The 12,425-nt window shown below is 53.9% G+C and overlaps 1 protein-coding gene across 1 annotated transcript; it reads right to left on the bottom strand.

Moving 5' to 3' along the window:
• Window positions 1-226: 226 nt before the first annotated feature.
• On the bottom strand, window positions 227-11,953 carry Grhpr (glyoxylate and hydroxypyruvate reductase). Its single transcript, XM_004658312.3, has 9 exons — window positions 11,822-11,953; window positions 9,225-9,355; window positions 8,482-8,554; window positions 7,795-7,911; window positions 6,370-6,458; window positions 5,031-5,135; window positions 4,043-4,178; window positions 1,900-2,030; window positions 227-545 (listed from the first exon to the last, which is right to left on the bottom strand). Exons 1-9 carry the CDS (start codon window positions 11,902-11,904, stop codon window positions 424-426), a joined length of 987 nt encoding a protein of 328 aa, XP_004658369.2. The 5' UTR covers window positions 11,905-11,953; the 3' UTR covers window positions 227-423.
• Window positions 11,954-12,425: the final 472 nt, after the last annotated feature.

Genomic DNA, 12,425 nt, shown 5'->3' with positions numbered 1-12,425 from the left:
TTTCTCCATGCTCTAGGTATTGGGTTCAGGTGCCATGTTGGGCTCTGCTTGTCCCTCCTTAGTGATGAGAAATAAGGGAAGGAACTCCGAAAAGAGCTAATGGCTGAGCTGTAATTGTATGAGTGAGGGTTGGAAGGAAGCAGAATGAGGCAGATCACTGGACACCTTAAGGTAGCAAGCGCAAGAGATGCTCTTCTTGTTAGCGCCCTCAATTACAGGCTCAAACGGTCTTAGGAAGTTATTTAATGGTAGAATCACAGGCTCTGGCTTGGATGTGGCAAGCCCATCTGCCAGCACCAGCGTCCCTCGCAGGTTCAGTAGCAGAGGCTTCCCCAGCTCTTGCCGGGGCCCAAGTCTAGCCTGGGTCACCTAGCAGGACTGTAGGGCACCGTGCCTCTGGCACGCAGTGGACAGGAACCCTGGCTACATCACGAATTCACTGGGCATCGGCTCCCCTCTCAGGCCAGCCAGCAAGTTGTTAGCTGCCACTACAGACATGGTGTTGCGAGTTCTGATGGTGGCACTGCCAATGTGGGGCAGGATCACTGGAAAAGAGGGGGAGGGAGGGAGGAAGGATGGTTCAGCACCTTAGGATGGGATTTTCATGCTTGGGTTTGCTAGTCACCACCAGGAACAGATCCTGCCCGTTCTCTGCCCTCCTGTCACTCCACACCCCACTTCCCTCGGCTGGGTTAGGAGGCGCAGGCGCTGAGACTCAGGCACATACAGACAAGAGGTGTGGTTTGTAAACACGTGGCAGGCCATAGGGGGTCTTGGCATTCACTTAGAAGCCTGGCGGCCACCACCCACTTTCTCTTTTTCTCCAGTAGTAACTCCAAGATGCTGAGTGGCACTGGTGCCTCTGGCCCCACTGCAGAGCAAGTGAGGTCACCTGTCCCTGAACAGCTAGCTGCCTTTGAGACAGTGTAGGGACATGAGCTGACTGCAGACATGGGGGGACAGGGCCCGAGTTCCTGACTGAGGATCAAAGCCCTCATCAGAGCCAGTGTTCCTTACAGGCTGACATTGGGCTGGAAACAGCCACAGAAAGGGTGTGTTTGGGCTTCCACTCCAGAACATAAAGGGGCAGCCCACAGCCTTGAGGCCTCACAGTGACTCTGAAGGCAGAAGCCAGAGAGGACGTCATGGAATTATTAACCAGGGTAGGTGGATCACCGTGAGTTCGAGGCCACCCGGAGACTACATGGTGCATTCCAGGTCTGCCTGGACTAAAGTGAAACCCTACCTAAAAATAAAATATATATATATATATATTTATATGACTGAAGGGAGGGTCACCATGGCGCTAAAGTAAACTCACACCTTGGATCACTGACCAGATAGCGAGCCAAGTGTTGGAAAACCGACAAACTGGGCTCTGGCGCATGACAGGGAGAAGCTGCTGCTGCTGGGGCGGAAGTGTAGCTGTGTGCCGCTCGGGGCGGAGGCAGGAGGCGGCAGTTAAGCCTCTAGGCCCCGCGCTAGAGCAGCTGGCAGAAGAGTGGGGTGAGCGAAAGCTCTTCGTGACCCTGCCCGCAAGCACAACACAGGGTTTGCTGCTAGAAGAGAACAACAGTTCGTAACCGGCTGTGTTGTCAGTACTTTTCCTATTGGAGTAACGGGTTTCCCAGGGAGCAGCTGCAGGGGTGTGCCCAGCCCCGTTCTGTTAACCCATTCATCTCTAGAACGTTACTCCTTTGGGGGACAGAGACCCAATTGAACATGCTCAGAATGGTCTCACCTGTTGTCACATACCAGTGTCAGTAGTGGTCTGAGCACGCTGTCCTGGTTGCTACCTTCAGTATTACTGCTCAAGCTAGTTCCCTACCCAGCCCCGGGGGCGGCCTGTGCTCACTGCACAGCCTGGCGATGAGCCTGCACTAGACATAGAGCTCTTACCACAGTTCTTCAGGGCCAGCAGGGGGTGGTCTGTAGGCAGTGGTTCTGGGGTCGTCACATCCAGTCCAGCGGCTGCAATCTGTCCACTGACCAATGCCTGGTACAGGTCTTCCTGGTTCACAACATCTCCCCTGAAAATGACAGTGCTGACATGTGCCTGGACACCGTCCCCACCCAGAACAACCCACAAAACAAGCTTTCCAATTTAGCAACTGCCAATGACAGTAAAAAAAAAAAAAAAAAGCTGGGCACCTGCCTTTAATCCCAGCACTGGGGTGCAGGAGATAAGAGGAACACTGTGAGTTCAAGGCTACCCTGAGATTACACAGTGAATTCTCGATCAGCCTGAGTTAGAGTGAGACCCTATCTCAAAAAACCAAAACCAAAAACAAACAAAATCACTAACAAAAAAAAACCCAAGGGTAGTCAGAGTCACTACAAGCAGTAGGAATGTATTTTTTATATATTTTTATTGGGGGCTGGAGAGATGGCTTAGCGGTTAAGGTGCTTGCCTGCAAAGCCAAAGGACCCAGGTTCGACTTCCCAGGGCCTACGTAAGCCAGATGCACAAGGTGGCACATGCATCTGGAGTTCATTTGCAGTGGCTGGAGGCCCTGGTGCACCCATTCATTCTCTCCCGCTCTGCCTCTTTCTTTCAAATATATATATATTTTGGAGGATTAAAGTGTACTTAAGCAGGCCCTGATGGCATGAACGGGCCCAGTCATCTGCAGATTTTCTGATCTGGCACATCCCCAGACCAGTGGTTAGAAACAGCCTATCCCTGGACATCTGTGTACTCAAGGGCAGAGAAACGAGCAGACACTACCTGCACCCATCGCCGTGAGTGAGCCACCACTCCTGTGGACTGGTTTTCCAGAGACATCATATTACGCACTGAATACTTAACACGGAATACCAAAACGCAGGGCCCTGTGCAGTCCTTGGCACACACAGGTGCTTGGGAAATAGAAGCTAGGACTGCCACTGGACAAGCTCTGTCTTCTGTTCGCCCCTCTGCCACCCCCAGTCACACCTGTGTCGCTAGACATTGGTAACTTCAGCTAACACTGTGGCTAGACAGGCATTTTGGGGTGGAGGGCATGTGAGCCTTTAGGGTAACCTCATCTAATTTCTTCCTCTGAAGTGATTTAAGAGGTCAAAGCAGGGCCAGAGAGATGGCTTCGTGGTTAAGGCACTTGCCTGCGAAGCCTGAGGACTCATGACTCTCTAGGGCCCACGTAAGCCAGACGCACAGCAATGCAAACATGCAAGGTTGCACATGCATGCAAGGGGGCACATGCATCTGGAGTTCAATTGCAGCAGTTGGAGGCCCTAGTGTGCCAGTTCTCTCTCTCCCTCTCCCTCTCTCACAAAAACAAAAAGGTAGTCTGTTGGGTTACCCTCAAAAAAAAAAAAAAAAAAAAAAAAGTCAAAGGAACCAGGTATGATGTCACACACCATGCTGGTCCTTGGGAAGTTGAGACAGGAGGATTGAAAATTCAGTGTCAGCTTGAGGACATAGTGAGACTGCCTCAAGACAACAACAACAAAAAAAAAAAATGTTCACAACAACAACAACAAAAAACAGAAAATGTTCAAAAGGCAGCAGCCAGGAAGACGTAAGGGTGGCAGGGAAGGGAGGTCCGTGCCTCGTACATGCCCAGTGCCCTGAAGGCATTCAGGGTAAGTTGAGTTTTAGAGCCGGTGTGTCCAAGGGCACTGAGGTTCAAGCCATCACTGAACTCGGGCTGTTCCCGGTGGCCTGGAAGGCCTACCTCCACAGGGCCCTCTGTAGGCCCAGCCCTTCGTGGCAGAGGAAAATGGGCTTGCCCGCGCTCCTGGTGACTCACCGCCTGCCAGGCCCTCACCCCCACAACCGCACTACTGTGAGCTGAGCTACTGCCATAAACCAGAAGGCTGGCCCTGGGCTGGCCTCTCTTCACCGGCTCCATCAGGGCCCTTCTGGTACTTGAGTTGTTGGTCTGTTGGCTCCAGAGACCATCAGCACAGCCTGAGGTCTCATCACCAGTCCACAGGTAAGGATAAACCCCCCCAGATGATAGCACCACCACCACCCTCCCCAGGCTTGGGTGGGGGGAGGAGCAGGAGGACCCAGGGATGTAGGTCAGCCCTCAGCTACCTGCTGATGTTGACAAACACAGCCGTGTTCTTCATCTTCTGGAAGAAATCCTTGTTGCAGAGACCCCGGGTGGAAGGTGTTAAGGAGCAGGCCACCACGATGAAGTCGGATTCAGCAGCCAGCTGGAGAGCCGGCACTGGGGAAGGGCAGGGCTCCTTCAGAGGCTGAGTCCCAGTTAGGGATGTCAGAGATCAATGGGATGGTGTGCCTCTTCGCCCCCAACAATGGTAACTCCCAGGATTCTCTGTGTGGTGGCCCATGCCTGTAATCCCATTGCTCAGGAGGCTGAGGCAGGAAAACTGCCTCCAGTTTGAGGCCTGCCTGGGCTATGTGTTGAGTCTGAAGCCGACCCGGGACATAAGTGAGAATGTCTCTAATGATAAATCGGCATGAAATCATGGACGCTGTCGAATCACATCTTCCACCCAGCTCCTAGGCCCCAGATGGGCAGGAGCTTTTTTAAGGACCTGGGAGCCAGACCACCCTGGCTGTCACCTCTTTCAGGGCCGTGTGTGCCAAGGGCAAGGAAAGGATGGGATCCGACCTGTCACTGCTCGCCACACTGTGCAGCCCCCAGGGCACCACTACTGGCTCACCACTTCTGGGCCGGGGGACACACGGGCTGGGCTGGCATATGCCAGCTAAAGAAGCTGAACGTGCTTCTGAGCGCCTAAGTAGGTCTCCATGCCCAAGGTGGCACATAAGGGTCAGTGGTCACCCCTGATGTCTTGCGACCCTGCATTTAGCCTGCAAATGCTACTATTAAGGAATAACCCCCCCCCTCCATGGAGCACAGGCGGGGTTCCAAGGGAAATCAGGTTTTTTTTTTTTTTTCCAAGTAGGTTCTTACTCTAGCCCAGGCTGACTTGGAACTCACTCTCGTCCCAGGTTGGCCTCAAACACAGCAGTTCCCCTGCCTCTGCCTCCCAAATACTGGGATCAAAGGCATGTGTCACCAAGGCAGGCTGGAAATCAGGATTTTACTTACCAAACTCTGCCTGGAATTCCGCTGCTTCTTGAGGCTTGGGCTGGCGCCCCGTATACAGAAATCTCTGGACCCCAAATGGTTTCAGCCGCCGAGCTATGGCCCTACCTAGAGACAAGGAGTCAAGAGTACATGGCTTGCTCCTACCCTTCGGAAGGCAGAGTGGCACCCAGCAGCTCCAGGGACAGAGGAGCCTCAAGGAAAGTTCTTTTCGTCAGAACAGTCCTCACTGTTTACTGGTCCTGTCTTAAATCAGAGGTGGGCCACACTGGTGTAACTGGCCCCCAGCCAGCCTACTGCCCTTGGGTGCCACAGCTCCTCTGTGGCTGATTTATGGTGGCTTCATGTGGTCCCAGTTATCCTGAGAGCTACTTGCTGATCTCCAAGGACTAGAGCTGACATCCCTGGACATGCCAGGCCAAGCTGTCCCCTCTCTTCCGTTTCTGTGAATGCAACCCTACCTCACTTTTGTTGTTTTTAAAATTTTGAGGTAGGGTCTCACTGTAGCCCAAGCTTACCTGGGACTCACTCTGTAGTCCAAGGCTGTCCTCAAATTCAAGGCGATCCTCCTACCTCTGTCTTCCGAGTGCTGGGATTAAAGGCATGCGCCACCACACCCCCTGTTCATTTTTTTTTGTAATGTTTGTGTGGGGTGTGTATGTGTAGGTGCAAGTGTGCAGGTGCACATGCATGTGTGTACACGTGTGTGAAGGCCAGAGGTTGACCCCACGTGTCTTCCTTAGTGGCTTTACCCTTTATTTCGGAGACAGGGTCATTGCTGAACCCAAAGTTTACCAGTTCCATCTCCCCAGCACTAGGGTCACAGGCATGTGCTACCGCAACCAGCCTTCACACGAGTGCTGAGGAGTCAAGCTCAGATGGTCACTGAGCCATCTCCCCACCCCAGCCTGGCTGATGTCTTTGTTTAAAATATTATTTTTATTTATTTGAGAGAGACAGGGAGAGAAAGTGTGTGATAACAGGCGTGCCAGGGCCTCTTGCCAAGATGCAATATGCCACTTAGTGCATCTGACTTTATGTTGGTATTGGGGAACCAAATGCATAATGGTAGGCTTTGCAAGCAAGCAGCTTTAACCACTGAGCCATCTCTCCAGCCCCAGCCTTCCTGTTCTTTAGGTAGCAGATATCCTCAGAAGCCCTGGCTCTCCATGACTTCTCCTATCACCTAGAGAGTTCTTAAGAACTCCTAATTTTACTTACTTATTACTTTGCATATGTTCTACGAAGCAACGTAGGCAGCCTCTTCAAAGGACACTTATTTAGGCTTGTGGTGCCAGGAACTCAACTGAGGGGGTCAGGAGCAGGAGGAGGGGAGCCTCACCTATGCGTCCCAGACCCACAATGCCAACAGTGCTCTGTGAGAGTCCATAGCCACACATCCACATGGGCTTCCACGAGGTCCAGCCGCCACTGCAGGGAAAGGGTAGTGATTAGCCCAACTATGGGCAGAGATGGAGCCACAGGAAGGCCCAACACTGGGCATGCCTGGCTACAGTCCCAGGTCTAATCCTACCTCCAGGTCACAGGGCTGTGAGTGGGACAAGGGGCACCCACAGTCAGGTGACTCCTTCGAAGTCAACCGGGACACAGAGACTGAGGGCCACAAGGAGCCTTAGAAACTCTTCCGGCTGTTGTATCTGATACCAGGCCAGGTGACTTGCCTGGGGTCCTAGAGCCTGGAACGTTGGGAGCAGCGGATGCAAACTTGGGATTTGGCATTCTAGAAAAGGTTCTCTCAGCACTGCCGAGCAATGAAAGGATCACACTGTAAAGCCTGCCCCTGTAGCCCTGGGTGGACCAGATGAGGATGCTTCACCTGAGCCCTTAGCCCAGGCTGTGGAACTGCTCTTTGGGAAGGCAGTACATGTTCCGCAGCACCCTGGATGTGGAAGGACAGCACGCTGCTCCTAGCACTGAAGACCCTGGATACCACAACAGCAGTGTGGGGCAGTTTGGCTGCTGAAGCTACTTCCTGCCTTTGGAGCTTGCTGACTTTATTTATCTATTTGAGAGAGAGAAAGAGGCAGATACAGAGAGAGAGAGAGAAAAGAGAGAGAGAATGGGCGTTCCAGGGCCTTCAGCTGCTGCAAATGAACTCCAGACACACGCGCCCTTTGTGCATCTGGCTTATGTGGGAGCTGGGAAATTGAACCTGGGTCCTTAGGCTTTGCAGACAATGCCTTAACTGCTAAGCCATCTCTCCAGCCCAAGCTTGTTGACTTTAGCATGGCAGGTGCTTGGCGTCATACTCAGTGCTCAAGAAGACACCATCCAGGGCTGGAGAGATGGCTTAGAGGTTAAGGTATTTGCCTGCAAAGCCAAAGGATCCAGGTTCAACTCTCCAGGACCTACGTAAGCCAGATGCACAAGGGGCGCATGCATCTGGAGTTCGTTTGCAGTGGTTGGAGGCCCTGGTGTGCCCATTCTCTCTCTGCTTCTTTCTCTCTCTCAAATAAATAAATAAAGAAAGAAAATATATTTTAAGAAAAAGAAGACACCATCTAGTACTTGACTCACTCCCCCTGCACTGTGGCGGCCAGCAGAAATCACTTTGTCCCTCCCTAGCCTCCTCTCTCGAAACTTCTCCTCCTGTCCCGTTTACCGCAGCCCTGCCTTACTGCTTTTATTATTCCAGTAAGCAACCTTCCCCCGACTGGATCAGACACATACAAGGCCAGGGAGCACATCTGGATCAGGCTGACCCAGCGGCTGAGCAGAGCCGTCCTGCCCACCACGCGACACTCACGTCTTCACTTCCTCCATGGCTTCTGGCAGCCGGCGGCACGTGGTGAGCAGCAGCGACACGGCGAGCTCCGCGGTGGCGTCTGTCAGGACATCTGGGGTGTAGCCCACTCGGATCCCACTAGGAACCAAACATCTAGCGGTGACGCCGGCCTTGAGGACCTTCACAAAGGGTTACTGCTGCTCATTCCCAGAATGTTACTCTGCACCCTGCTCCGCCTACCAGGAAGCTCAGAACTGTCAATGGGCACTGGGGATGTCAGTCCTCATTTCCAGTTCCATCTTCCATCATGGGAAGGCTATGAAGACAGAAAATCAGTTCCAGGTCTGTAAACAACTTTTTTTTTTTTTAGTTTTTCAAGGTAGGGTCTCGCTCTAGCCGGGCTGACCTGGAATTCACTACATAGTCTCAGAGTGGCCTCGAACTCACTCTACCTCCACCTCTAGTGGGATGGGATTAAAGGCGTGTGCACCATCACACTTGGCTCTGTAAATAGATGGTTCATCTTTCCTCACCGGGCAAGGCTCTGACCTCCAGAGTTGAAGCGGCTTGTGCACATGTGGACAAGCTTTAACATCAGCCACTTTGCATGCTTACTGAGAGCTATGACCTGCCAACAAAGAAAGAGCTCCCCTTGCCCATTCTGGTGCCCCCCTCACCCCACCCCAGACCCCTTCCCAGCTGCGTTACCGCTTCTTGATTTCATCCAAAGACAAGTGGTCCACCCCCACGGACAAGGTGCTGATGACTTTGAGGTTGGCTCCTGTTACACAGAAAATGTACCTGTCTGTCCCTGAGAAATTCAAAGCCACATTCTGGGAACTATCCTGGGGACACCTGCTTCTCATTTTCTCAAACTACGAGGAAAAGCTGGCACTCCCATTCCTTGTGTGAAACTGAACCACCTTCTGCCAGCCACGACGTGGTGTTGGCTCAGGGAGGTAAGTGTCCTAGCCCAGTCACAGCAGAGCTAGTGTCCCCTCACTCTTATCCACTGGTGATCTTGGGTCTCCCTTGGCCACTTCTGGGGCCTCCCCATAAGCACCTCCAAGAGTGCTCAGAAGATGGAAGATGGCTTCAAAGTGATGCTCTTTGCTATTGCTTTGAGGCAGGAGTTCACTGTGTGCTCCACACAGAGGCCCAGAAGGGTCCCAAGGTCACAGACCAAGGCCACGGCAAGACAAGAGGAAGGCTCAGGGCCCAGGCCCAGGGTACACGACCCCACTTCCCACCCCGCTAGTTCTCCACACCATGGTCTTTGCCCTTTCGGAACCTCCCAGGGACTCACAGCGGGAGGGGGGTAGCAGGTGCCAGAGGCAGGGGATGCCCTGGGAGGCAGGAGAACACCGCAGACCAGCTCAAAGGCCAGCTGCAGGGAGCCTATGTGCCCATAGGGCAAGACCACCCCTCCCCCAGTCTGGCCCAGCACACACCTGCAGCATCTAGAAGCTTCTTGTCTATGCGGTTAGAGAGGATGCAGAGCAGGCCGTGGGCGCCTGCCATGCGGCGCTCCAGCTCCTTGCTGGGGATGGGCTCATCAGAATCCCACTGCTCCACCTCACAGCTGAAGGGAAGGAAGAAGGAAAGTGACTCAGGGGACACAGGTGAGCCCCAGCATTGCTGCAGCCATCTCACAGCTGGCAAGCAAGTCCTCCTGCTCACTCGCTCTGGCCTCATGCTGACCTGGGGCTGGCCAGGGGAGCCTACATCAGGTGTGGTGGCCTCAGAACTGCCAGGAGCATGGTTCCGGTGAAGAGCTGTCAGAGCAGAGGAAGCTGGACAAGAACTCAGGGCCCCCAGAGCAGAGCCTGAGCGCGGACAGGGAAGTTCCTAAGACTGCAGGAAGCTCAGTCCCGTGAAGAGCACTCATACTCATCACTGGGGACTTCCATCCCACAAAGAGCGCTCACACTCATCACAGGGACTTCCATCCCGCAAAGAGCACTCACACTCATCACAGGGACTTCCATCCCGCAAAGAGCGCTCACGCTCATCACAGGGACTTCCATCCCGCAAAGAGCGCTCACGCTCATCACAGGGACTTCCATCCCGCAAAGAGCGCTCACGCTCATCACAGGGACTTCCATCCCGCAAAGAGCGCTCACGCTCATCACAGGGCACTTCCTACTCCCGCAAGAGCGCTCACGCTCATCACAGGGACTTCCATCCCGCAAAGAGCGCTCAACGCTATCACAGGGACTCCATACCGAAGGCTCACGCTCAACCCGGACAACGCAAAGAGCGCCCTCACGTCTATCACAGGGACTTCCATCCCGCAAAGAGCGCTCACACTCATCACAGGGACTTCCATCCCGCAAAGAGCGCTCACACTCATCACAGGGGACTTCCATCCCGCAAAGTGCGCTCACACTCATCACAGGGACTTCCATCCCGCAAAGAGCGCTCACATCACAGGGGACTTCCATCCCGCAAAGTGCGCTCACACTCATCACAGGGACTTCCATCCCGCAAAGAGCGCTCACACTCATCACAGGGACTTCCATCCTGCAAAGAGCGCTCACATCACAGGGGACTTCCATCTCGCAAAGAGTGCTCACACTCATCATAGGAGACTTTCATCCTGCAACGAGGGCTCAAACTCCCAGGGGACTTCCATCATGCAGAGCACTCACACTCATCCTAGAGAACTTCCAACCCGCAAAGAGTGCTCACACTCATCACAGGCCACTTCCATTCCGCAAAGAGCATTCACACTCCTGCTAGTGGACCTGAGTAAGGAACTTTCCTCACCCAGCTTTGTGCTTTGTGGTTTTGAGGTAGGGTTTCACTCTGGTCCAGGCTGACCTGGAATTCACTATGTGTCTCAGGGTGGCTCTGAACCCAGCACGATGATCCCCCTACCTCTTCTTTCCCAGTGCTCAGATTAAAGGCATGTCCCAACATGCCTGGCTTTTTTTTTTTTTTAATTCATGACATGGGGGCCTGGAGAGATTGCTTAGTGGTTAAGGCGTTTGCCTGCAAAGCCAAAGGACCTCAATTCGATTCCCCAGGACCTACATAAACCAGATGCACAAAGGAGTGCATGCAGCTGGAGTGTGTTTGCAGTGGCTGGAGACCCTGGAGTGACCATTCTCTTTCTCTATCCCTCCCCCAAATAAATAAATACATAAAAATAAAGTTTAAAAAAATTTTTTAAAATCATGACATGGGAATTGTAAATACACATTTCACAGCCCTGGCAAGGATTTAAAGTTCATGCAAATGAAGCACCTGACAGGAATGTTTGAGCAGGAGAAAAGGCCACCAAAGGTCCCATCCAAAGGGTCAGGTCAATGACCGCCATAGTTCCTGAGCCCTCCAGCTGGCTAGCCAGCCTCGAGGTGAAAAGAATGGGCAAGCTGGGGTGCAGAGATGGCTTAGCGGTTAAGGCACTTGCCTGCAATGCCAAAGGATCTTGGTTCCATTCTCCAGGACCCACATAATACAGATACACAAGGGGGTGCATGCATCTGGAGTTCATTTGCAGTGGCTGGAGATCCTGGCATGCCCATTTCTCTCTCTCTCTCTCTCTGCCTCTTTCTCCCAAATAAAGAGAAAGAAAGAAAGCAAGAAAGAGAGGGAGGGAGAAAGGAAGGAAGGGGAAGGAAGGAAAGGAAGAGAGAGAGAGAGAAAGAAAAAGAGAAAGAGAGAGGGCAAGCTCCCTTCTCTGAAGGCTAGTGGCGAATGACCAGGTTCCCACCAATCCGACCAGCACCAAGTCCCCATTTCAGGGACCTGGAGAGAAATGCACCCCAGAGAACTCACTCTCCTTAAGCCTTCCCCAAACTCCAAGTCCACCCCTCAGCACACAGCTGGCCAGCGTGACCACGACCAAGCATTGGTCCCTGTGTCTGCCTCCCGGACCCCCACCCTCCACCCCAGGCACAGAGCTCTCGGGAGTTCGCCACTGGGCACGGCCGGGCACAGCTCTGGACGCCCCAAAGGCGCGACGGGAGGGCACCAAGTCACGGTGCAGGGGTGCCAGAGGTTCAGAGGGGGACACCTGCCAGGGTGGCCGCGGGGCGCTTACTCGGCGGCCTGGGCGAGCAGCGCTCGGCCCTCGGGGGGGATCCTGCAGGTGACGAAGACCTTCATGAGTCGCGCTGGCCTCATTCGACCCGCAGCCTGGGCACACGCACGGGACTGGCTCCGCGGACCGCGGCGGAAGCGGGGGCGGGGCCGGGGCGGGGGGCGGGACGCGAGTCCCCGCTGCCCAATGTGGGGCTGGGGCTGGGCGCCGGCTGGGCATGTCCAGGAAGCGGCCGCGGCAGTGCGTCTGCGTGCGCTGTGAGAGCGAGGTGTGTGTGCCAACCGGCCCTAATGGCAGAAGGGACTGGCAGGTGGGTCGGTCTAGGGTTGAGTCAGTGAAGGGCATCCGGGGGAGAGATGCGTGTGCGTGTGTGTGTGTGTGTGTGTGTGTGTGTGTGTGTGTGTCCCTGTGAGTACGCGGTCAGGGTGGGAAGGGACACCCTGACCAGCCAGGCTAGGTCTGTTCCATCCTAGCCACCCCGTTCTAGGCTGAGGCCTCTGATCACACGAACTGAGTCAGGCCTACCGTGCATACATAACCTTGGGATGCTAGGGAGGAAGGGTATCTGAATCCAGGAGTTATATCTTTATTTATTTTTTTTAAT

This window comes from Jaculus jaculus, chromosome 1, assembly GCF_020740685.1.
Source record: "Jaculus jaculus isolate mJacJac1 chromosome 1, mJacJac1.mat.Y.cur, whole genome shotgun sequence".
Lineage (NCBI taxonomy): Eukaryota > Metazoa > Chordata > Mammalia > Rodentia > Dipodidae > Jaculus > Jaculus jaculus.
The sequence above is the reverse complement of the archived record's forward strand: the minus strand, read 5'-3'. Positions and strand labels throughout refer to the sequence as shown.